Source organism: Lepeophtheirus salmonis, chromosome 1 (assembly GCF_016086655.4).
Source record: "Lepeophtheirus salmonis chromosome 1, UVic_Lsal_1.4, whole genome shotgun sequence".
NCBI classification, from domain to species: domain Eukaryota; kingdom Metazoa; phylum Arthropoda; class Copepoda; order Siphonostomatoida; family Caligidae; genus Lepeophtheirus; species Lepeophtheirus salmonis.
In genome coordinates, this window is record NC_052131.2 from 22,712,334 (window position 1) to 22,735,442 (window position 23,109).

Sequence of the window (23,109 nt, forward strand, 5' to 3'; positions counted from 1 at the left end):
TGTTATAACTAGCTAAGGCATTTGTGTGAGAGAGCGAGGGAAGGCGTGAGTGAGACATATCGTATTACGGAAGTAAGACCCTTGTTAATATCACTACATGTTCAAGAAATGTTAATAGAAATATGTAGAAGGTTATACTTTATTATTCAATATTAATATAATATTAGATGGTGATAGTCGATAGAGAACTGAATAAAATGCCTAAAAAATAACGTCGCCTTCTGTCTGGATTTATGAAAATGGAGGCCCAGGAATTTGGGAAATACTTACCGCATAAGAAACAGATGGTTTGTCGGATTTGTCGATATAAATGTGCCTTTAGTTCCCTGTCTAGAATTACACGCCACTCATTATCCTCATATCAAGAGCATGGATATTCATCTATAAAATCAAGTGACGTCATACGGTTTCAATTCAGAGATGAACTTGATATGAGGGATTAATGATAATGACGAAATTTGCCAAATTATACCATTCTAATCCCCCCTTTAATCTATCTCTCACTTCAACATCAACGGATTGCTCCATTTATATTTAATTATGCAGAAAAATTAGACTATTGATTATTTAATAATTTAAGTGAGTCAATTAATACTAAATGTCCTTCAGACAAAAAGCTGGAAGAGGAAAATATACAGGAAAAAACAACAGCCAATAAGTACTTCTTTGTTTAAGTACAAGTCACCCAAATAAAAAGTATTATTGTCAGAAATACCATTTCATATCCAATTAAAAAGTTCTGATAAATTATATTGCCAATTGAGCTTAAAGATATACGTGTACAATAGGTCCATTATATCATTTTGTTATAAAATTTTGTAGACTGACTGATATTTTTAGTATATTGTTGTGATGGGCAGGTCGCATTCAATCTAACACGTAAACAAAGAACATTTGTTCACATGTTTTGCTAAGGGTTTCTACATACACGATTTTTCATTTCTTTTTATGTTAAGAGGAGTATTCGAAAATATGAGTCTGTCAATATATTATATAATTATTTTTGCACTGAGTGTGTCATAAATTACATTATAATCAAATAATTCACTTTTTTATGACAATTTGATTCTTTGAATTACATTTTTTTAATATTTAGTTCTGATTGTTTATTATTGAATATTAAATAATAATATAGAATGAAGTAATGTTGAAAATCATTTGTCATGTATTGAAGTTGTTTTCCTTCATATTTCTTTAGGGATTGAATACTTAAATTTGCTTCAAAGATTTTATATGATGAATGATTATTCAATTCCAAATTGAAAATCATTTTATTGTTGATAAATACACAAGTTTAATTCCGATAGTAATACGAACTTAATTTATTTTTAAAGATGGCTTTTTCAAAACAAATTTTTCAAAAATGAATAGTTCTTCATACAGATAATAGATGTATATTTTATAAGCAGAATCTATGGTAAATTTAGATTTTTTGTACTTAATTTCCTTACAGTCAATGTGTTAATTATTTTGAATTTGTTTGAAAATAAATTTTTATAACTTAGTTTAGGTTTTAAATATTTAAATGATATTTTTTTCAAAAAGTATTATGCACCAAATTTAGAGTTATGTTTTTACATATCGAATTCATCATATTTTATAGATTTTTTTGATATATATAATTCTTCCAATATTTCAATTTTGCAAAAATATTTATGTTCAATCATTTGAGCTCATTACTTTCTTCGTGAGTCAGTCCTTTGTGACTAAAAAAACGTATTTCAAGGGTTGAGCTTCTTTTATATTACCATCTAAATCAGGGCTTACCAACCTATCTCTTACGGGGTACTCCTTTACCATTTGATAGTTATCGTTACCTATCCCTAAATTTATAATAATAAAATTCCCTTCAATTTATGTCTTTCCTTTGTTAATTATAACGATATATTCCGTTTTTACGCATCCAAATTAATTAGCTATCTATATAAAAAATAAATAAAATAAACCTATTTGACAGATGTTTTAATCCTTTTAATAGGATGCTGGACTTTGGTTTTGAGTTGCAAGTGTATCTATTTGGGGATTAAGACTGCATAATGCACATCAAACATCGTGTTCATTTGTTTTCAGAGCGGAACTGTAACGTGTTTTTAGTCCCCATCATCATTGAAAAGGTAGATTCACAAAAACAAGTCGACGTAGAAAGAAGAATTATTCGAACGGTAGGTTCTATAATTATAGTGTACGATTTAAATCCAAAATATACATAATATTTCTCCAAAATAAACATGACTAGCAGTTCATAACATTGAAGTTCCTTAGAGCCACTTTCTTAACTGGCCCTGGTTGTAATAACTGGATTTGATGCAAAAGGATTTTTGAGATAAACAAGTTCTTCATCGCCAAAAATAGAGAAATAAACTTGCAATCTGCTTTCGAATTTTGTCAGATGGTCAATTATTAATGTTTTCAGTGTGATAGTCTCCATCTCTACAAATTATGTCACTGAGCTGAATATTGCTGATGTGATCAACTGCTAGACGTATATAGTTTATAAACGTGTATAGACGTTCTTTCGATTTTAGATATCTTTTCTGAGAGCAAGCTCCAAATGACTGTCTCTTACAGAGGCACAATATACATTTTGTACGATCAAGGAAGGAAAAATGTAAAGGAGTTTTAAAGATCATAAAAAGTACTTGGAATCATCTTCTTTTTTTTTTAATAAAAGAGAGGGAATAAGTTATTAATTTGCAGATTTATCTCATATTAACTTTTTTTTAGCGTGTTTAAGGACTTTAAACCGAAACAAAGTCATTTATGATTTTTATGGGCATTATTTTTGACAAAACGATCTAACTAACATATGTTCGTAAGGAAAAGAAAAATTATACATATACTGAATACATACAAATACTAACGTAATATACCTAAGGGATTAAAGTAAAATTGTTATTTGTAACGTCAATAGATAAAATAATACAAATTTATAAAGGAAAATTTGAATTTTAAATACGCATCTCACGTTCCAGTAGCAACATGTCGTTTACAGCTGTACTTCTTTGACTTTTTATTGGAGTTGAAATCAATGGTGAATGTAAGTATAATTTAGATTGTATTTTCCTTTTAATTTTATGGTATAATCTTTCATTATTTTTGAATAAATCTTTTTACCTATATATGATTTACAAAATTGAAATATTTCCATGTGTTCTTATATCATTTAAAATAATATATATTCTGGAATATTTTTTTCTTCTTTTTAGATGAAATAATGATAATACCACTTTTGGTTCGTAAGTAAATTAGTTTTTTAGATTTTTGAGTCTAAATTTTGTTTATTCAATAGATGGTTGTCAAGATAAAATTGGTAATCCGTATTTCATAAAGAAAGGCCAAGTAGAAAAAAAATTTCTCACCTTTCGAGGTGCCAGAGATATAGGAAATGTTTTGAGTTAGATTATTATGAGCATTGTAGATCAACATGTGGATGTTGTGGTAAATATATACATAGTATATGCTCATATTTAATTAATTCATTCATCATATAAGATGATGATTGTAGAAATAATCTCACAACATGCAAAAAAACACTCAGTTTTTGTTTTGCACGTGAAAAAGATGATTGTTTACGTTCCTGTGTTTTTTGCTTTCGTAAGTTTTTATTTCCCTTCACGTACATACAACATATTGATAATTATCCTTGAATACCTTTTTAGTTAATAAATGTAGAGACATATTGAGACCCCAGATTTGTAATTCGAATAAAAAGTGTTCGATACTTTTGTTCTAAAGCCTGTGAATGGTGTGATAGTAGGCATACATTCTTTAATTAGTTCTAATTGTTTTAATTGACATATTTTTTTTATAGAAAAATGTGAAAATCTGATGATATATGATCACCAATGTTATCGTTATAAACAACATGGATATTGCGAGAACTATCATCCATATTGTAGTACAATGTGGAAACTTTGCCACAAGGCATGCTCACCAGATTGCTCAGAATCAGGAAAAACAGCTTGTTATAGGGGTTATGGTCCTATGCCTGATGAATAAAACCAAGAGTAGTTATACCGCCTTCCTTGAAATATAAGAATAAATCATTTGTAGTATGCTTTCTCCTTTTTAATTTATCAAGTACATAGTATAATTTCAGAATCCTTTATCACAGCGATTACTTTATCAAGCATTTACTTGTATAAAAATACGATAGTTTTGAATAAAAACTATTAAATAAATATAAATCATAAAATTATAAATAGTGCTCTGTACGTTTGCTTTAAACTATTTTTCCTCAAGGACATTTCGTTTTGATATATAAATACATGAAGTAGAAATGTACGAATCACAAAATTTTAACCGTTTCCAATACCATGTTTTTTGAATCTATTTTGATACCAATTCTTGATTACTATTTCAATTTTTAAATGAGATGTTGAGCTTAAAGTTTGTTGCGTAGCTTTCAATTCAAAACAAGTATTTACGATGGAGGAGACCGGGAGGAAGACCATCCTCCAATTGGGTTGTGCAAAGCACAGCTCAGCGTATATCAAGAAGATGCTCGGGTTATCTGAATTATTCAAGGGAATTTGACATGGAGGACATCATCAGCAAAGTGCACCTGATAATTTATTCTTCCAGATACAACAAGAAGCCCATTTTAAACTCGACGTTTGCGCAATTTTTTTCGCCGGAAATGGTCGTTATTTCGGATTTCTAAATAATTTTATTAAAAAAATGCAAAGAGATATGATTTTTAGTGTCGTTTTTCCTGTATTTTTTCTTTCTTTTGGCCTTGTCAGATATGTGTAGGGATTGTAATAAACATATGTTTGAGGATAACATAAAAAAAAGCTGGTATTTTTTTGATGAAACAGAGAAAAACCCAAAAGTTTTTTACTTCAATGAAAAACGGAAAAGGGGTTTTTTAAAAGGTCAAATACAATATTTAACCTCTGAAAAGCTGTCGAACAAGTTATTAATATTATAGATATTTGTTTCAATTCTTATATGAACATATTATTAAGGGTGATAATTTTGGTAAGAATACAAAAGCGTGCGAGGAGAAAAGAAGAATTACTTATGGCATCATTGATTAAATAATATACATCTTCTTCTATCAATCATGAACGTTATCATTCCCCTTTTATTATTCAATATTAATATAATATGAGATGGTGATAGTCGATAGAGAACTGAATAAAATCCCCAAAATGACGTCGCCTTCTGTCTGGATTTATGAAAATGGAGGCCCAGGAATTTGGAAAATACTTACCGGATGAGAAACAGATGGTTTGTCGGATTTGTCGATATAAATGTGCCTTTAGTCCCCTGTCTAGAATTACACGCCACTCATTATCCTCATCTCATAACAAGAGTATGGATATTCATCTATAAAATCAATTTGACGATGAATACATCAAGTCAGACTTTAACTTTGATCTCACAACGATGCTTATTGCATGTAATATAACCTTATCCATTGCTAATCATCTACGTTCAAAAAATTTATGGAGAAATACAAGGGTAAACATATCCCTTCCCGAGGAACCATCATTAAATTAATGGAGGATGTTGGTACTGATGTCATATATAGAAATACATATAAAAATGTTTTGAGTCATCCACACCAAATGATGATCAAGTTATCAGTAAAAAGTATTTACGAATATCGAAATGGAACTCTGAATTTTGTACTATCTCACAGTAAGTATTCAATTTTTTTTAAATCTAACCATAAAATATGATTTTATTTTAGCTAAACATATCAAGAATTATGATACACAACTCAGTAAAGGGCAAAAACAACTGCTTAAATGGTCACAACAACGGGGGTAGTAGCTTTGGATGGTTCGCAACTAGTTTGTCTGAGACTACTTACTTCGCTTAAAGACTTTGGTATGATCATTAGGTTTTCCAATATTACATAGTCTATAAATATTACTTTTTGTCACTTAAGGATTAGCTATGGTTCATAAGCTCCAAGAAATGATGTTCAAAAACTCATAAAAGGCAAAAACAACGGCTTAAATGGTCACAACAACGGAGGTAGTTACATTGGGTGTAGCATTATAATTAGTAATTGTGTGTATCCTTCATTATAATAGTATGTTGTTATACAAGCATAAATCACCAGGGGTCTTTTTTTGATGCTCTTAATAAGGAGTAATATCGCCGGATATTACTACATAATTTTTATATCTAAGATAAGTAATTAAGGTTTAAAATTTTACTGCATGGATTAACTTTTCTTTTCTTAGATAAACATGAAATAAATGAAAGTGGGATTCTAGAAGCTGTTCGTACTGGAAGAAGATATGGATTTAAATCTAACATTATTTTATGATTTTGACATTTACTTTATTATTAATAATTAAGATCTTATCGGTAGAGATTTTTCTATCCTGTGCACAATTGTATATGCAACTTGCACATGAGGAAAAAAGGGTGATGATATTTTTATTAAACCCCACGCCTGGCTTGTGTTTTGCAACCTAAAGTTATGACATATTGAACTGAATTCCGATGTTAGAACAAGAAAATATTATTTGGATCAATCTATTATTTCAATATTCTGTGTTTATAATTTATTGTTATTATTAGTTATATGATTCTAATTGTTTAATTTTGTATATTTAACTTAAATGTATGATGGTTTATTTTTAGTATGTAGATTATATTTAATTTAAGCCTTCTATTTTAAACTTGGAACTTCAAATATATTTCGAAATACTCTTACTTTGTCGTTTTATTAGTTATTATTCTGAGAATATGGTTCATAATGAATTACAATTTCATAGAATGTGACGTTTTCAAATCCACTGTAACGGATAAAAACCGTCTAAGTCAATTATACGTAGTATATTTTTATTAAACATTTTGCTAATAAATTCTTTCGTTATACCCTCAAAAATCATATAATAAAATAATATATATAAATAATCATAATACAGCAGGCAGATGATAATCTCATCAGTATTTAAACAATAATACCATATGTCTTTCTCCCCCTTCTACTCGCACGCGTTATTCTCTACAATATTATCAACTATACATATTATATACAAGTTCAGTCAATTTGATCGTGCAGTATTTAAACTTTAATTTGAATTTTGATGTCATCAATACTATCATTTTCAGTATTTGAGGCTTTTTCTTAACAAGCTAATCCCCTTCTTATTGTCCTTATTCTCGCAACGTGAATAATTATATACTTTTCTTTATAAATAATTTTAACGTCATGACGTCTCAGTATCTTTTATGATCAGGGTTACCAAATAGCCAATTTTTATTAGGTTCAGTTAACCTTAAAAACCGCGTCTCTTATACACAATCCAGGATGACCGAGAGACAAATAAGGAAAGGAAAGACGTGGAGGAATAATACAAGGCTTGTTTATAGGAACATCTATATTAATAGTTGAACAAAAACCTACTCTGATACATACATAAAATACACAACTATTTATACTTAAAATGAAGTAAAAGACTGTACTTTACACATATGTACATACAAGGAAATAAGAGAAGTAAGAGAACAAGGGGGAAGGAAACACAAAACCATTACACCCCCCCCCAAGCACCAAATCCATGCCGGTGCTTAACCAGGTTCTGCTCCATGAATAGAAGCTTATTGATCCGCTCCATCCATAACCAGGTGCGGACAAACCATTTGCTCTTGCATATACAAAATTTATCTCAATAGACGTGTCGTGTTCTCAGCATGCGCACTGGAGAAAGGAGAGAACACTACTCCACATAGAGGTTTTAGGAACCCGAGCACACTTCCCGTTCCTGGGAGAAATGTCGTTCACCCTTATAGAGGTTTTAGGACACGAGTACCCTGCTCGTCCCTGGGAGACATATCGTTCACCCTTATAGAGGTTAAAGGCACACGAGCACCCTGCTCGTTCCATGGAGAAACGTCGTTCACCCTTATAGAGGTTTTAGGGACACGTGTACCCTGCTCGTCCCTGGAAGACATGTCGATCTCCCTCGATGTACCCTCATCCAACTCTGGATGATCCAGAGGAGAAACCATTGCACATTCATAACCCAATGAGGTGAACGGGAGAGTAGGAACAACGGAGAACCAGAACTTCATAGGATGAAATCCACTTTGAATGATGTGGTCCCTGATATGGACACACACTTCACTTCTTATAAGTGACCATGGTTCTCTTCCTTGCTCCACGAGGGCCAAACTGAGGCACAGTCCGTATTGTTCCGCCTTCCGTAGACGAACGAGCGTTCTACCTGTCGACGAAAAGGGGATACCCAAATCCAGCAGGGCTAGCTTCGCCGACGATCCCACAGCAGGGAGGTCACGTGATCCTGATCCCATCCTCGTCGCCAATGTTGTAAGTGACGAAGGTGAGGAGAAGGAAACTGTTTAAACCAAGCAATCCAGGATGACCGAGATAAATGAGCAGAGGAAAGACCTGGAGGAATAAAACAAGGTTTATTTATAAGAACATCTATATTATTAGTTAAACAAAAACCTACTCTGATACATACATAAAATACACAACTATTTATACTAAAATTGAGGTAAAAGGCTGTAATTTACACATATATATACATACAAGGAAATTAAAGAAATAAGAGAACAAGGGGGAAGGAAACACGAATACATTACAACTGCCCATAATATTGCACGAGACCCAAGAACAATTTGACCTCGGTCGACTATGTTGGAGTTCGGAAAAGAGACACTGGACAAATCAGCTCTGGATCTAACGAGCGACCTCTAGAAGAAATTTTAAAACCAAGATAATTTTAGTTGTTCCTCTTACAAGATGCACTTCTTCTTCTTAAGGTGTGTACCAGCGGATGGCAGGTGTTCAAAGACTTCTCTCAATGTATTCATGTGCTCCGTTCGAGTGCTTTAACTTTAACTCCACTCAAGCTCTCGAAAAGTTTATACTATGCACCTTGCACGATAGCAGGGGCAGAGGCTAAGCCATGCGGAAGTGTATTATGGCGTAGAAGTCCGAGTTGCATATTAATAGTGAGCAACTTCTTCGAGTCTTCATCTAACATGCATTGCTTATAACACCGTAGAAAACCCAACTTTGAAAATAATTTAGCGCCAGCTAAGGCACAGAATAATTCGTCCGGGTGTGGCAGATGATAAAGTCTGCGTATAATCCGCACAGATTCAGATCTTGTCATCTAGTTTCACCAAGCTCCTCAATAATTTCCACAGGAGGGTAAGCAGAACGGGACAAGAACCAATATCGCGCTGTCTTCCGTCCTCTTTAATATGGACAACTTTTTTGGCATGGGATACAGTTTGCCCCTGTATGTCATCAAAGAGGGTAGAAAATTCATTCAACAGGGCTTGCACATCTCTGTTCGTCGACGAAGACACATCAGGTTGATAAACAGCACCACTGAGCTTCACCAGGCAGAATAGGAATCCCAGAATGGTTTACGCCTGTCACGACAAATTTTAATCTTCTACACGACTGACGAAACTGTAAATGAACTATAAGAGCGATGGATCCTCTTCCACCACCAAAAATCGTAATGCAACCTGCCTTGCTACAATTTACTTGACAAGGTACCATCTTAATTGGTAAGATATTGACTTAACACCCAGATCTAATAAAAAATTAACTTTCCTTCCATCTACTTTCAGTTTCACAAAAGCCCGACGATGCAGCTTTCTCAAGAATGACATTAAAAGCTCAGAAACCGTATTACTATGATAGGAATTACAATTATATTTTGCAAAATAAACTTGAGTCTCTGTTAACAATTTCTTATAATACTATATTTTGATTGTCGGAATACAATATAAATGTACTAGATCAGGGATGTCTAGCCCTTTAATATAATAGGTTGTATTGCCACTTGAAATATTTTAATGGGCCGCAGAACCTATTAAGTTAAATTTCTTGAAAAATGTATTTATAAAACAAAACTAACTCTACATACAAATTTATTTCAATTTTAGACCAAATATAAAAAAGACAAAATCTAATTTTTCAAGACCAATCTACTTACAAAATCTAATTTGTGAACACTTTTAGAGTCTCGAGATATTATGAGCGTTCAACGTGCTTTGATAATATTGTGATAATTTTTATAAGAAAGACTAATTGAAGTGGGCAGTGGGCCCACCTAAACTTTAAAAGGGCAGCAATGCGGCCTGCAATCAACAGATAGAACATATGCACTAGATTATCAAATTGCTTGCAATGAAATAGTATAATAATCAAATGGCTTGCAATGAATTGTTTAATAATCAAATTACCAACAATCATTTCAACTGACAATGTAATTGAAGTTAAATTCACCATTGTATTGGAAATTTTAAAGATTGCCGTCTCTGACGGGCAATGTGCAGAATACCCGATTTTCCACATTGCCCGTAACATTAATATTTAATACATTTTTGATGATATCCAGATTGTCCTTTTAAATTAATTTTTTTATATTGAAATCCATTTCAACTTATTGATTTAGCCTATATGTTTTTTTATTAAGTTATAATTGCAATGATAAATTTGAGAATCCATGAGTTGTGGCCAATTTCAAATTAGTGAATTTAAATTGAAGTTTATTTTTGTCTGTCTCCTCTTTTTTTTTTAGTCCTGTAGGTATATCTATTTTCCATCCATAATAAGATCTACCAATATGATTGTAGTTAAAACTGAGAAACTTTTTACTTTCAGTTAATTCACTTCAAAATGCTTTGACTTAGACTTGCCAAATTTTAACACAACATGCCTACTATTATTTTAATCCTTTAAAAGGTTATACCAATCAGTAGTTTTTTTCAAAAATTGCATTTCAATACGGGACCTACTTTTATTATTGTTTTATCTAGTTTAAGTGATAAGTAATATAATTTTACTTTTTAAATCATTCTAGTAGAAGTGAAATTCTTGTTAGAAACTGTACTTAGTTAAATAAACTTTTATTGTAAATAATAAGTTTAATCTTTGAAACTCAAATTATGGTAGTATCTGTTATACTATATATAGTATTTACATATATTAAAATTAAATCTTTGTTTTCAATGGTGAGAAGTAGTCTTTGAAGTTTCGAAATTTCATATTTTTAAAGAAAAGATAGCTTATTTACATGAAAATATTTAATATAAGTCAAAATAGAGTAATATATAATAAATAAATATTTGAGATGAACAATTAGTCTAGCAAACGTCCTTTCGTCCATTATGCATAGCAAAAAATCATGGAATGCTAAACATATGTTTACTACAACAAAATGAAGTAATTAACTCAGGAAAATCATTTATTTAGAGATTCACTAGAACATAAATATAAATAAATATCTGTGATTAATCAACAGCAACGCAGGAGTGAGTAAGGCCATAGTAATCACTAAAAACAAACAAACAAAAAAAAGATGGTAATCGTTTCTTAACGAACATGAGATAGTTAAACAAGTAATATAAACTTCGACGATTCATCTTCTTTATTTATTCCAAGCCAAGGAAGCCTATTTAATTTAAGTTTTGCAACACTATTTCTTTTTCTTAAACATATGTGAACATAGAGGACAATACCATCGACCCTTGGGCTTGGTATTTAATCCCATACAACCGAAATGAAACCACTCAATAGGGCAGTCCACATTATCACAACCAATCATTTCACCATATGACACTTGATGACACGTACAATATGTAGGCTCATTGGGATCCACAGGCATATCCAAAACCTCTTGTGGTCCTTTTGAAATGTCAGAAAGAAGGGAATCGTCTTTTTTTTGGAACTAAGTTAGGATTTTTTGACTTTTTCTTTTTGAGATCTTCCTTGGACTCCTTGTTCCTTTTATTCTGTGAGTTATAGTCTTTTTGTATCTTTTTTGAGTCATTGTTTTTCTTATGTTTGGAAACGTTCTTTTTATTTAATTTAGAGTTTTTATGAAGAGGCTTATCATCAAGCTCTTCCTCATCCTCTTCGTCCTCAGACTGGCTCAATCGGCCCTTCTCCTTTATCTCACTCTCAAATTTGGCCAAATCTGAATCTAGACGACGGATATGCTTATCCACAAGTTCATAGGTTTTAATAGCAATTTTAACTTTCTCGTCTCCATGTTCTTTAGACTTTTTAAACATGTGCTGAATTTTTTCCATCTCAATCTTTCGTCGTTCAGGTGACAATTCCCTCACTTTCCGTAGATACTCATCCGAAGCAGCGTCTAAATTATCTAAAATGCTCTTGTTTTTAACATCAAGCTCGTACATTAGCGTGAAATTACGCTTCAACTCTTCTGGAAGTGTTTCAAGAGACTCCAGGTAGTGCTCTAGATAGAGATTGGAAAACATTTTGCTTTCAGACATAAGATTGGATAAACGGATGGATATTTATGAAAATTAAAAAGATGAGTTAGAGTATCGAAAGTGATTTAAGTGCAAATTCCTGGGCCAAGGGATATTTTGGCGCTAAAATATGTGCATAGCTTCTGGAGTCATATCATATACAATTCTGGAAAAAAAACTAAGGATATTTGGATCATTTTTATTTAATTCAAGACGATGAGAATACTACCTCAAATAGTTAATACTTACAGTTAATAGATATTTAAGTAAAGAATCCGTTGCTCCGCCTAGTAAATGAAAATTAATGTACAAAATCGGAGTAGTCCAAAAAAATTCCCTCTTGAGGGAACAATTTTACTTAGTATATTATGACGTCAATCCAAAGAGGTTAATCAACAAAGTCTTACATTGGCGGGACATGAATCTATTGGGTTTTATAGTAGGATCGAGTTAAAGAAAGATAGCACTTGATGACGTAGAATGAATATGGTAACCAAATAGAATTCACGTCGTTACCTTTATGGTATGACGCAACCTTTCATCCCAAAAGAAACAGAAAAAAGGCCCAAAATAATCTGGTAGTTAGCCAAATAAGTAAATCATACCAATTGCCTCTCTTATACACTCCCAGACTATCACTCCACTGTCATATTATTTCTTCACCATTTTTAAAATGAATTATATAGAATAAAATCTATACAGTATTTTATTTGATATTGTATTATAATATTGCTTAGTAATATTTTATAAAAAGAATAGTTATGAGTAGTAGCCAAAATTTCTTCATTTAAATAATAAAATGGCTAATATATAAACGACGAGGGATCAACAAGAAATTGCATTCTTGTTCTTTTGAAAACGGAGCCTCAGTATAGAATAACTTATAGCTTTGTGTATTTATCAAAAAGAATAATTATGAAATAGCCATGACGTATCAAGGGAGAAGAGGGAATCGACAGCTGACAACAAAATACATAAGGTACTTTTGTGTTAGCGAGGTAACGTCGTGAGTAACTTTCTGGCCGGTGAAAGAAAGAAAAGAAAGAGAAGGGAAAGAAAAGTGTATGTCCTATTAGTTTCTTCCTTTTTCTTTCCTTTTGTTAGTGAGGATTGGAGTGGCCATCGCCGTAATTGGTACCTATAATAATAGCTAACTTAGTTATCATTCAATTATTACTATTATTATTATTTATACTATTTATATAATATAAACAAACAAATAAAGGTATAATAATTAATAACTAAGGATCTCAATAATATTGAACCTTTTAGCTAGATATAGGTAATAATAGGAGAAGAAATCTGAATTGATTAAGTGTGTATTTTTTGAATGATAGAAGGAGGCTCCGGAAAGAAGATGTCACGTTCAGGAAGAGCAGAAACTCGTAGTCGAACTAAGGATGAAGTCAAGCGAATTATGATGTCCATTGACAAAGTGCGGCATTGGGAAAAAAAATGGGTGACGCTCTCAGACACAAGTATGAAAATTCTCAAATGGGTCCCTTCCACCACAAACAGAAGCTCTGGAAACTCTCCTCCAAAAAACATCAATAGCAACAACTCGTCCCTCAACAATACATCTAATACTAATAGTAGTAATACCAATACTAATGGTGCTAACAATGGTACTACGCCCTCTGATAATAAAGCCAAGTCAGACAATGGGTCTACTTCTTCATCATTATCCAATGCTAATTATAACAAATCGGATCCAAACAAAAAACTGAATTTGTAAGTTAGGAAATAAATTATATTTTCAATTTCTTCAAATAATTCGGCAAACAAAATATTAGAAATTAATTGATGTCCAAACATACCCAATATTCTCAGAATGATTATATTTTTTTTTGTCATAATTTTAAATTAATATTGTATAATTTTTTATTTATTAAAGATCATTCAAAAATTTCAGATTGAGCTTAAAGGATTTAAAACATGATTTTTGATTAAAATTTTATTTTCCTAAAAATAATACATCCTTACAGTTCCTGCCAGATGAATGTTTAAGCCCCCCTAGCTTTCTTTCTTTGATCAGGCCCCATATATTTTGAAACTGGCTCTGCTCAAGCTCCTTGATTAAGGAATAAAGGAGCGAAATGGAAAATGTCAAAATTTTATTGGGCACTCCGGTTTTTATCACATGCTCATACTGACTAAATTATTTTACATAAGTTTTCTTATTATCATTTTAGTACCGAATTACAAGAAGAGTCCAATCAATCTGCCGTGTCTGACTCTCAAGATGGAAATTAACGCAATCAAGGACAATTATTTTACATATATATATATCTATACTTCTTTTTTTTTTTTTTTAAATCAATTACTTTAACTGATTATTTTTGTTGGGTCAGTTTGATCCTTGTGAATATACATATATTTCTCTATATATTAGTTATGGGGATGGTAATGAAATAAAAGATTTTCATATACATAATATCCATCATGGATTTTGGGTATTATGGAGTATATTCTTTATCACCTTTCTCCATTGATATAGAATAAGTGTTTTCCCACTCATCTCCCTCATTCTTTATATAAGGGTAACACTAAAAAATAAAAGTCCGATCTCCATTCTTGACTTCATACACTACTCTTAAGGAATCACAAGTCGAAAGTACACGTGAAAGAAAAAAAGTTGATTATTAGCATCGAAGAATATAATGTCAATATATACTCTTACAGAGTCATTACTAATGAATAAGTAATGTGTATGTCAAGGAGAGAGATAATATTTAGAATGGTTTTTTTTTATTGTATTATATACATAAATGTATTCTCATAATATACATTACTATTTTTATAAGAAATAAATTTATTGTATCAAATTAAATACTCATTTTCATACCATGCAGTCATTTTTTTATTTGAACAATGTTATGATGGAAGTGGAAAGTTTTTTTGTTTTTTTGGGTGAATAAACATTGGCTTAATATTGTGTTGGAATTTTATTTCCCGATCTTTGTATTATTATGGATTTGCTGTACTTCCGTAAATAAGTTATTTTAATTTTTTTTTTTTTTTATTCAGATATAATTTCTAACTCAAAACAATTTCTTGCAGACAAGACCTTAGGGTTCATTTTATAAAAAACAAAAGCCTTAAAAGAAAATTTGATTTAAAAAAAATAAATAGCATTTTTGAGTATTGTTATGTCGACGACATAAGTCGTGTAGTTAAAGATCGATAAATTAGCAATGGAAATGATAGAGCAGTGATACATACCCATTGCTAGTTGGAAAACTATATATATTTAGTAACTCAATATAATAAAGTGGAGGTTATTTATTAAATGTCCAAAATATGTTTGCTTTACATTGACAACCTCATATGCCTAGGCTAAAGAACAACTGTCAACATTGCAAGACAATCTGTTCTATAGCTTGTGAGTTATTATGTTATGTACGACGCTACTTTTGCTTTTTGATGCGGAAAAAATATCGTTCAAACTGCGCTATCGGTTGGAAAGGGTTTTGAAGACTCCGCTTTTCAATGCGAATAATTTTTTTTCTATAGAAAAACCAATTTTGTACGAAAAAAAACAACGTTTTTTTCTTTCACCCCATGTACAAAGGTTTTTTATTGGATGTGCAAAATAAATACGCAATGTAAAGGTTAAAAATATCATTAAATGATATATTTTAATAGTTTTATTTCTTTATTGCCAACAAATAATTAATTCCTTGACTCAATACATCCTTTTCTAATATTAAACTGTTTCAAAAATGTTGTACGCACTTTTTAATAAAATTGTTAGTCATACATTTGAATATAGAAATTTACCTAATGGAAATGTAACTCAAATGTTGTTGTATTTTTCTATAATTAAATAGTATGCAGAGGATAAAAAACATACTACATAAATCACAACGAAAGAAAGGATTTGCCTAAAGCAACATCCAATTGGTAGTTATTAAACACAGAACATTGCTCCAGAAGAATTTCCAAATCCTCTTCACTAAGAGTATCACTCATGTCAATAACCCTGATGCTACTAGGTCTGTAACTATTCTTTTTATACCGGAAATTAACCTGGATGGTTATTTTGTTTTTCGATTCATCAGTTATATTGAGCCCAATGATGATATTTGTGAAGGATCGGTTATTTTGTACTTGAAACAAGCCTTTCCCGTGATACATGTCTGTCATTTTCTGGGCTTGAAGACGCCTGGACTCATAGGACTTTAATTGATTATATATTTCGTGAGCAAATTCATGCTTGTCCCTCACATGAAATCCAATGTCCAGTCGTGCAATGTTCTTTGGAATATTTATGGAGACGAGGAAGTTCTTTTTGTTTAGGACGAGACTGGACTTGGTTGCGTCATTGAAGTGTATCACGGTGTTTCCATTCTTTTTATCCTCAATGTAGTAACCTCGTATAGTATTGAGGAATTGGAGCTGGTCTCTAGAAGAAGAAATTTGAGACAAGTCCATATTTTTGCTAAGTAATTCTAATTTTCTCATTTTCAAGTCCACAAGCTCAGTTTTAAGAGATTTGATGCGCTCCGTGACTTGACGTTTATTGTCTAATTGAAGATAATGCCAATGCACTCTTCTATCACTCTTGAATTCCAAATCCATTCTTCCCAAATCTGCAAGTAAAAATATTATTAGAATAATTTAATAATTTAATAAAATAATACTCAACTATATAATTAATTTTCAAATTTAACCGGGAGAAAAGAAAGAAAGTCAAAAGAGTCGATTTTGTAGGTATGTTACAAAATATTAAAAATAACTTTAATTCTGACGATGATTATTAATCGTAAATTTTGTTTCTTTTCCAAATCATGTATATTTTTTGGATAAGCCCCGAATTATTGTACTTTTTTCTAAGGCAAAACTGAAAAAATTCCTCACATATCCTCACAATATGAAGTCACACATTTAACAATAATTCTATTGAATGTTATATTTATATATATGCGCCATCTAGTGATGAAAATCGGGGTCATTTTTTAAATCCCTCTTTTTTCTTTTTTTGAGTTGGCAATCTGAAGAGTAGTGATATAAATCGTCTAAGTTTTTTATCTGGCCCGTTTTTTTGTTTTGGAATTGAAAAATCTGAAGTATGAATTTTCTTTTCCTTAGCAGTTGTCATTATTTAATTCCTGAATTTCCGAAATAGATTTAATAATAGTCCAAACCTGATTGAACATTCCTGTGTGCTCATAAAATACGGAGCGTAACCCTCAGAAAGTTATAAATGTAAGTCCTTATTGGACTCAACCGTAGAATTGGGGATCGACATCGGAGTAATTATAGTCCTTGTTTATTTCCTTCTCCCCCTTCAGACTGTCAGAATGACCATGTTGATTTTCCGTTTCTTTTCATTTTTTCTATCATGCCCATCATAAACTCAATTTTCAGGACTACTAAATGGTAAATCAAATCTGGGTAAAGGAGTAAATCAATGTTAGTACTTATTCGAACATATTCTTAGTTATAATAATATTGGACAAAATTTTATTTTCCTAAGCTGTTATCTTCAATAATAATGATATCAACTCTGGAAAATTAATCACCTTTTCATGTTTGCAACTAATAAAGAATCTCTTCCATTATCATATTTTTTTATGTCGGTCCTTTATTGTCCATAGCTAGAGAAAGAAATTTATACATATTTAATTGGATTTTTTTCTTTTCTGCTGTAGTTTAGCTAGATAGATGCTAAGGACCTACGCCTATCTAGCCTCTAGCTAAGTATCTTGCAGCTTGATTCTCCTCTTCTTTTCTTTTCCTTTCTCTAGCTAGCTAGTAGCTCTCCTTTCTCAATTCTCTTCACTTGATTCTATATTCTCATTCTACGTTGGACTTGTGAGTGAGTGTTTCAATTTTGTAGGTTGTGAATCAATTGCTCTGGTTTGGTGGCTATTTGCTCAAGTGAATACAAGGTTAAGGTAGTTATTAAGGATTGTGCTGAAAAGTGGTGATGCATCCAAATCGTTGGGGACAATGGAAAGGTCCACCTCCGGGGTTTCGTCCTCCACCTCCTCATTGGATAGGTTGGAAAGGTGGCGCCACACCTCCCCCACCGCCTCCGCCGCCACCTCCCCGCCGCCTCCTCCTCCTCCTGCTGGATCCAATTATGATTACCAGAGTTTCTCAAGCATTGAGCCCGGAGTTCCTGGAGAAGAGGAAAGGACGGACAAGATTGAGGGTGACAAGAAGGGTCCTCTTGAAGAAGGGGAAGACGCAGGGACTGGGCCTCCTTCTGAGATGGAGGCGAGTTCTTCTTGCAGTAATAGTGAATCCCAAATGCCGCCCCTGCCCCCACATCCCTCCTTCTCCCCTCATGGTAATTAGTCCCTCCATTCTTCTGCTTAACATTCATTACTAGCTAGCTCTTTTCTTTTAGGGCCTCGAATGATGTGGCGTGGTCCTCCTCCCCCCTGGATGAAATTCCCTCCCATGTTCATTCCTCAACAGAATCAGCTCCTTCAGCAGCAGCAGCAGCAGCAACAACAACAAACTCCACAGACTCCTACTGGAAAAAAGAAAAATAAGAAGAAGAAGAAGAATTCCAATTCTTGTTCAGTAGTAGAAGCCATTCCTCCTCCACCCCTCAATCCCCAAGAAAATCAAACCATAGTTCTTCCGGCTCCAGGACGTATTCCAGGTATTGTGACCTCTACAAAGAAGCCCTCTGATTCTTCTGTTATGTCAACACCTCAAGGATTACCGGCTTCTGCGATGAACAATAGTGACTGGCCACAGTCTCTAAAGTAAGAATAGATTTATTACTTATATAATTAAAACATTAAAAATGTACCATTAATGAACTAAACATCTTAGAAGTATTCAATTAAAAACTACTCTAAATTCTTTATTTAATATACTTCTTCTCATTTTGGGTTGTAACTAGTACTAGATGCTATATATATATATATCGCTATGGGTGCAAAATGACATCTTGTACGCAATATATAAATCTTCTATTTGAAGTAGACTTATGTATTCAAACTTATTTATTTGTATTCTTTTTTTCATTATTTAAGGAATTATGTGAGTCGTTGCTTCTCAAAGTGTGTCACTGACATTGATAAGGATCAGGTTGAAATCATTCTTAAGGGTAAGATTACTAAAGCTGCTAATGATGGTACGCTATGGAAAAAGGACTGGGATAATGAACCTCTTCCTTCGTGAGTATTTATTTAATATTTCGTGTGCTTATTATTTTATTAATTGGATTCTTTTCTTTTTGACAGAAATTTGAGTTCTGACTTAAATTCCCCAAAAATAGCTAAGGTGTCTATAACAAAACCAGGGCCCTCTGCAGGCTATGGTGCTAAGTTTGGTAATCGTCTTGGTATACGCCGGCAGCGATCACCTTCTCCGCGGTCTCCGGTTTCTAAACGTAATAAAAAAAATAAACGAGAGCAAATAGATACAGACGATGAAAATAGCAATTATACTCCTGAAAAGGATAAAAAGCAAATACTTAATAAAAATCCTAATCATATTCCTCTTGGAAAAGGTAAACAACTAGGTAAGAAGAAAAATGCTGACGGAACTAAGGTTCCATATTTTTATACCAATGGTCAAAAAAATATGAGTGTTGATGAGGATTTAGCAACCACTGAAAGACGACAAAAACGAGCTGCAAGATTTGCTGATAATGGAAAGCGCTCTCATCCAAAAAAGCAAACTAATTTACTCTCTTCACTTAATAATCAGCTTTTATCAGACAATCTAGACGAAAACAGTTTAAATTGGGATTCTCTTCACATAGTAGGGACATGTCAAGATCTAGAAAAAATATATTTGCGTCTTACTACAGCTCCTGAACCACACATGGTTAGACCCGTACATATATTAGAAAAATCTTTACAAATGACTATGAAACATTGGTTGACTAAACAAGATTATCATTATACGTGTGGTCAATTTAAGTCTATAAGACAAGATTTGACCGTGCAAGGTATTCGGAATGATTTTACAGTCAAGGTTTATGAAACGCATGCGCGAGTTGCCCTTGAAAAAGGAGATTATACGGAGTTCAATCAATGTCAATCGCAGTTAAAAATGTTATATGCCGATATTGGTGGTGAAAATCGCTTAGAATTTACCTCGTATCGAATTTTATATTATATGTACACCAAAGAGGCACTAGGTAAGGAGTTTATTATTTTGTACTTTTTTACATTTTCTCTCATTTTCATTTTGCTTTATAGATATTCAAACAGTTTTAGCTGAGCTCACGAATCAAGAGAAAAAAAATAAATGTCTCTCACATATTCTGAAACTCAGAACTGCTTGGTGTGAGCAAAACTACAATAGATTCTTCAAGTTATACGCAACTGCACCTAAAATGTCTGGGTATCTAATAGATTGGTTTATCAATCGTGAAAGGAAGGCTGCACTTAGAATGATAATTAAAGCGTATGTCATATTATTGATAATAGTTTTTGAGATCATGAAACTGAACACATTTTGTTTATTTTGGGATTTAAATTTATTTGTCTTTAAAGTTTAAGTTAAGCTTATAATAGTATATACCTAGCTTGTGTTCTTAGCTCGCACTGATGTTGATATACACAAATTTATACCCTGATGTATATTCTTCTCCTTAAGATGGATGAAAACACTTTTTTAAGTTCAAGTCTTGTTGAAAAATTACAAATCAAAAGTATTCAAATGGCAGAGCTTCTGTGATATTATAGTCGTAGATAGTTAATGCATTTTTTATTTATTGAAATAATTTATTAATAAGTGATTTGTTAAATATGATACGATTTTGAAAACTTCAATAAGAAGGGTTCCTAGATCTCATCATATTATGACAAAATGACTAGCCCATCTTGCCAAAAAAAAAGAAGAGTATAATTTTAATGATAAGGTTGCAGACTACTAGCCTTAAATATAAGTGTTCAACTTATTTTATATATTTTGAGGTATGAAGTGCTTTTATGAAAATGTCTATTACTCAGTACAGAAGTGGTCATAAACTGCTACACTTCCGAGTATTTTTTTTCTAAGTGTAAAAACCAGTCTAAATTTAATTGCTGTAAGACTTAAACAACCCCTTACTTATCTGAAAAATTGTCTACTTTTTTCTTACTGCATTTATTTTTGTGCAAATCGCTGATGCTAAATTAGTTTAATCTCATATGAAAAAATATTTGTGCCATTTTTTATTTTTTATTTAGCGCTGAAATGTGCTAAGTGATGGTGAGTTATACCCGCATTTATAATTCATTTTATGTTTAATCATGTAAACGAGGATAATTTCTGTGTTGATACATTTATACGTTATGATCTTTGATATTAATACTTTTACCAACTTTTTTTAGATATCGTGTCAATGTTCCAATTTCGTTCATTCAGAAGGAGCTAGGCTTTCTTAATCCATCCACTATAAAAGAGGATTGGCATAAATTTACTGAGCCTTTTTCGCTGATGTACTCAGATGAAAACAAAACGATGCTTGATACTAAAAGTAGCATGGTTTGCCTCAAGGACATGCAATAAAAATATTACATTTTTAAAATCAACCCCAATAATGTTTTTTTTAAAAATAATTAAAAAAACATTTTCTCCCACTGCTCTATTATGTTCAACTAAGCATTTATCTAAAAGTCCTTCTCCTATAGTGATATAGACACTTTTTTCGTAATACCTATGGTTAATGAAGAAGAAATAATATGTTGCGTTAAAATCAACTTCATTTCTGGGTATACATACATATATATAGATATATATATACGTTTGTGCTATTTGAATCAACAAGAGATTAATGAGACATGATGAATCTGGGATGAATCTGATGATATAAAGCTTTGAATCACACAACGCATTTACTTGAGGCTCAAGATAACATGTATTTACGGGATGATGATGAGTATGGATGAGAAGATTTAATAATCACAACTGGTTATTATTTATTGCGGATACAACAAAGTTCGAGAATACTTTGTTATATGGAAATGCTAAGAATCTTTTTAAACTTTTGTTTAGGTTGCTTTCTAGAAAAAGTTTATTAAGTCTCAAAATAAGAGAAAGAAAAAAATGGTGATAAAAAGATGAAGAAGGTTGATTATTATTATTATAAAATTGAACAATAATCCCGCTGTACTCATTTATTTGCGGTAAGATATTATAGGTGTTCTTCCCTCTATATCAATTAAGTGGGAAAAATGTATTACAGCCTTGTTTTTGAAGAGAAAAAAAAATGGAGTGAATTTCAAGGAATTATTGTTGTTGTTATTATTATTATTATTGGAACACGATTTTAATTCCTCCTATATTGATGTTTGGATTTCCTTTTTACTATTATAATTATCATATTTATCCATTTCCCTACATTTTATTTAGAAGATATCTATATTTAAAAAAAAAAAAAAAAAAAAAAAAAACTGGATTACTCGCATATACCTATATATACATAAAAGAATCAATCTTCCTTACCTACCTTTCTTAACCCTATTTCTTACTCAGTCAATCAAAGTCCTCTTTATTCGTAAGTGTGGGGATGATGAAATCTCTATTTCTAGAATTTTTTATCTAGATTTGGTAATCAACGTTTGAAAAATGATGAACCATTTATAAATACTTGAAAGGAAAGATCAATAAAATGCTTTCTTTATTACAAATGTCTTTATTATTATTTCTCAACAGTACTAAATTATTACTTCGATAATTGTAGATATCCGTTACTCTGGGGGAATTTTTATTTATTAAGAATGGGTTGTCATTGGGCGTGAATTGTCACTCCTTCATTATGACTCAGTGAAGTCGCAATTTGCACATTTCTTCTTTTTGCTTGTAAATAAGTAGAAGAGACCTAATGGAAAGAAAGAAATGGCACAAAAAATCCCCATGTTAGTAAATCTTTCGTTAAGCAATCCAATCTGAAATTAAAGTGTTACT

The 23,109-nt window shown here is 31.8% G+C and overlaps 3 protein-coding genes and 4 long non-coding RNA genes across 16 annotated transcripts; 4 read left to right on the top strand and 3 right to left on the bottom strand.

Moving 5' to 3' along the window:
- The first annotated feature begins 14 nt into the window (after window positions 1-14).
- On the top strand, window positions 15-4,202 carry LOC121124069 (uncharacterized). Of its 5 annotated transcripts, XR_005866193.2 has the most exons (9): window positions 79-696; window positions 1,979-2,162; window positions 2,240-2,635; window positions 2,725-3,037; window positions 3,207-3,236; window positions 3,290-3,438; window positions 3,493-3,594; window positions 3,660-3,753; window positions 3,812-4,202. It is a non-coding gene; the product is annotated as an uncharacterized lncRNA (long non-coding RNA). The 5 variants fall into 5 exon arrangements; XR_005866190.2 differs by lacking the exon at window positions 79-696 and adding an exon at window positions 15-72 and having other exon boundaries at window positions 2,240-3,037; XR_005866194.2 differs by having other exon boundaries at window positions 2,237-3,037.
- Window positions 4,203-4,968: 766 nt separating this feature from the next.
- On the top strand, window positions 4,969-6,245 carry LOC139905705 (uncharacterized). The gene is made up of 4 exons (XR_011780719.1): window positions 4,969-5,649; window positions 5,702-5,841; window positions 5,903-5,991; window positions 6,051-6,245. It is a non-coding gene; the product is annotated as an uncharacterized lncRNA (long non-coding RNA).
- A 1,089-nt stretch (window positions 6,246-7,334) lies between these two features.
- LOC139905708 (uncharacterized) lies at window positions 7,335-9,605 on the bottom strand. The gene is made up of 2 exons (XR_011780720.1): window positions 8,528-9,605; window positions 7,335-8,383 (listed from the first exon to the last, which is right to left on the bottom strand). It is a non-coding gene; the product is annotated as an uncharacterized lncRNA (long non-coding RNA).
- Window positions 9,606-11,189: 1,584 nt separating this feature from the next.
- LOC121124026 (inhibitor of growth protein 5) lies at window positions 11,190-12,900 on the bottom strand. The gene is given in 3 exon segments (XM_071889375.1): window positions 11,190-11,678; window positions 11,680-12,418; window positions 12,490-12,900. Coding segments are annotated over 2 exon segments (807 nt in total). The 5' UTR covers window positions 12,247-12,418; window positions 12,490-12,900; the 3' UTR covers window positions 11,190-11,438.
- A 447-nt stretch (window positions 12,901-13,347) lies between these two features.
- LOC121124042 (uncharacterized) lies at window positions 13,348-15,070 on the top strand. 5 transcript variants are annotated; one of them, XM_040719166.2, is made up of 3 exons: window positions 13,348-13,465; window positions 13,578-13,971; window positions 14,433-14,642. In XM_040719166.2, the coding sequence occupies exons 2-3, from the start codon at window positions 13,598-13,600 to the stop codon at window positions 14,491-14,493; spliced, it is 435 nt and encodes a 144-aa protein (XP_040575100.1). In that variant the 5' UTR covers window positions 13,348-13,465; window positions 13,578-13,597; the 3' UTR covers window positions 14,494-14,642. The 5 variants fall into 5 exon arrangements, with proteins under 5 accessions (XP_040575100.1, XP_071745468.1, XP_040575092.1 ...); XM_071889367.1 differs by having other exon boundaries at window positions 13,348-13,374; window positions 13,513-13,971; XM_040719158.2 differs by having other exon boundaries at window positions 13,371-13,522; window positions 14,433-15,070.
- Window positions 15,071-15,846: 776 nt separating this feature from the next.
- On the bottom strand, window positions 15,847-18,058 carry LOC121124036 (uncharacterized). Of its 2 annotated transcripts, XR_011780739.1 has the most exons (4): window positions 17,923-18,058; window positions 17,766-17,840; window positions 16,889-17,633; window positions 15,847-16,832 (listed from the first exon to the last, which is right to left on the bottom strand). It is a non-coding gene; the product is annotated as an uncharacterized lncRNA (long non-coding RNA). The 2 variants fall into 2 exon arrangements; XR_011780738.1 differs by lacking the exon at window positions 17,923-18,058 and having other exon boundaries at window positions 17,766-17,888.
- Window positions 18,059-18,172: 114 nt separating this feature from the next.
- Window positions 18,173-22,832, top strand: LOC121124018 (leukocyte receptor cluster member 8 homolog). Its single transcript, XM_040719115.2, is given in 7 exon segments — window positions 18,173-18,293; window positions 18,296-18,538; window positions 18,599-18,965; window positions 19,239-19,382; window positions 19,449-20,353; window positions 20,415-20,622; window positions 21,534-22,832. Coding segments are annotated over 7 exon segments (2,166 nt in total). The 3' UTR covers window positions 21,712-22,832.
- Window positions 22,833-23,109: the final 277 nt, after the last annotated feature.

Excerpts from the sequence above, each read along its gene's own strand:
- LOC121124042 (XM_071889367.1), top strand. The coding sequence starts at position 13,571 with ATGATAGAAGGAGGCTCCGGAAAGAAGATGTCACGTTCAGGAAGAGCA. Across the intron at positions 13,972-14,432 it reads CCAAACAAAAAACTGAATTT|TACCGAATTACAAGAAGAGT; the intron begins GTAAGTTAGGAA and ends TTATCATTTTAG.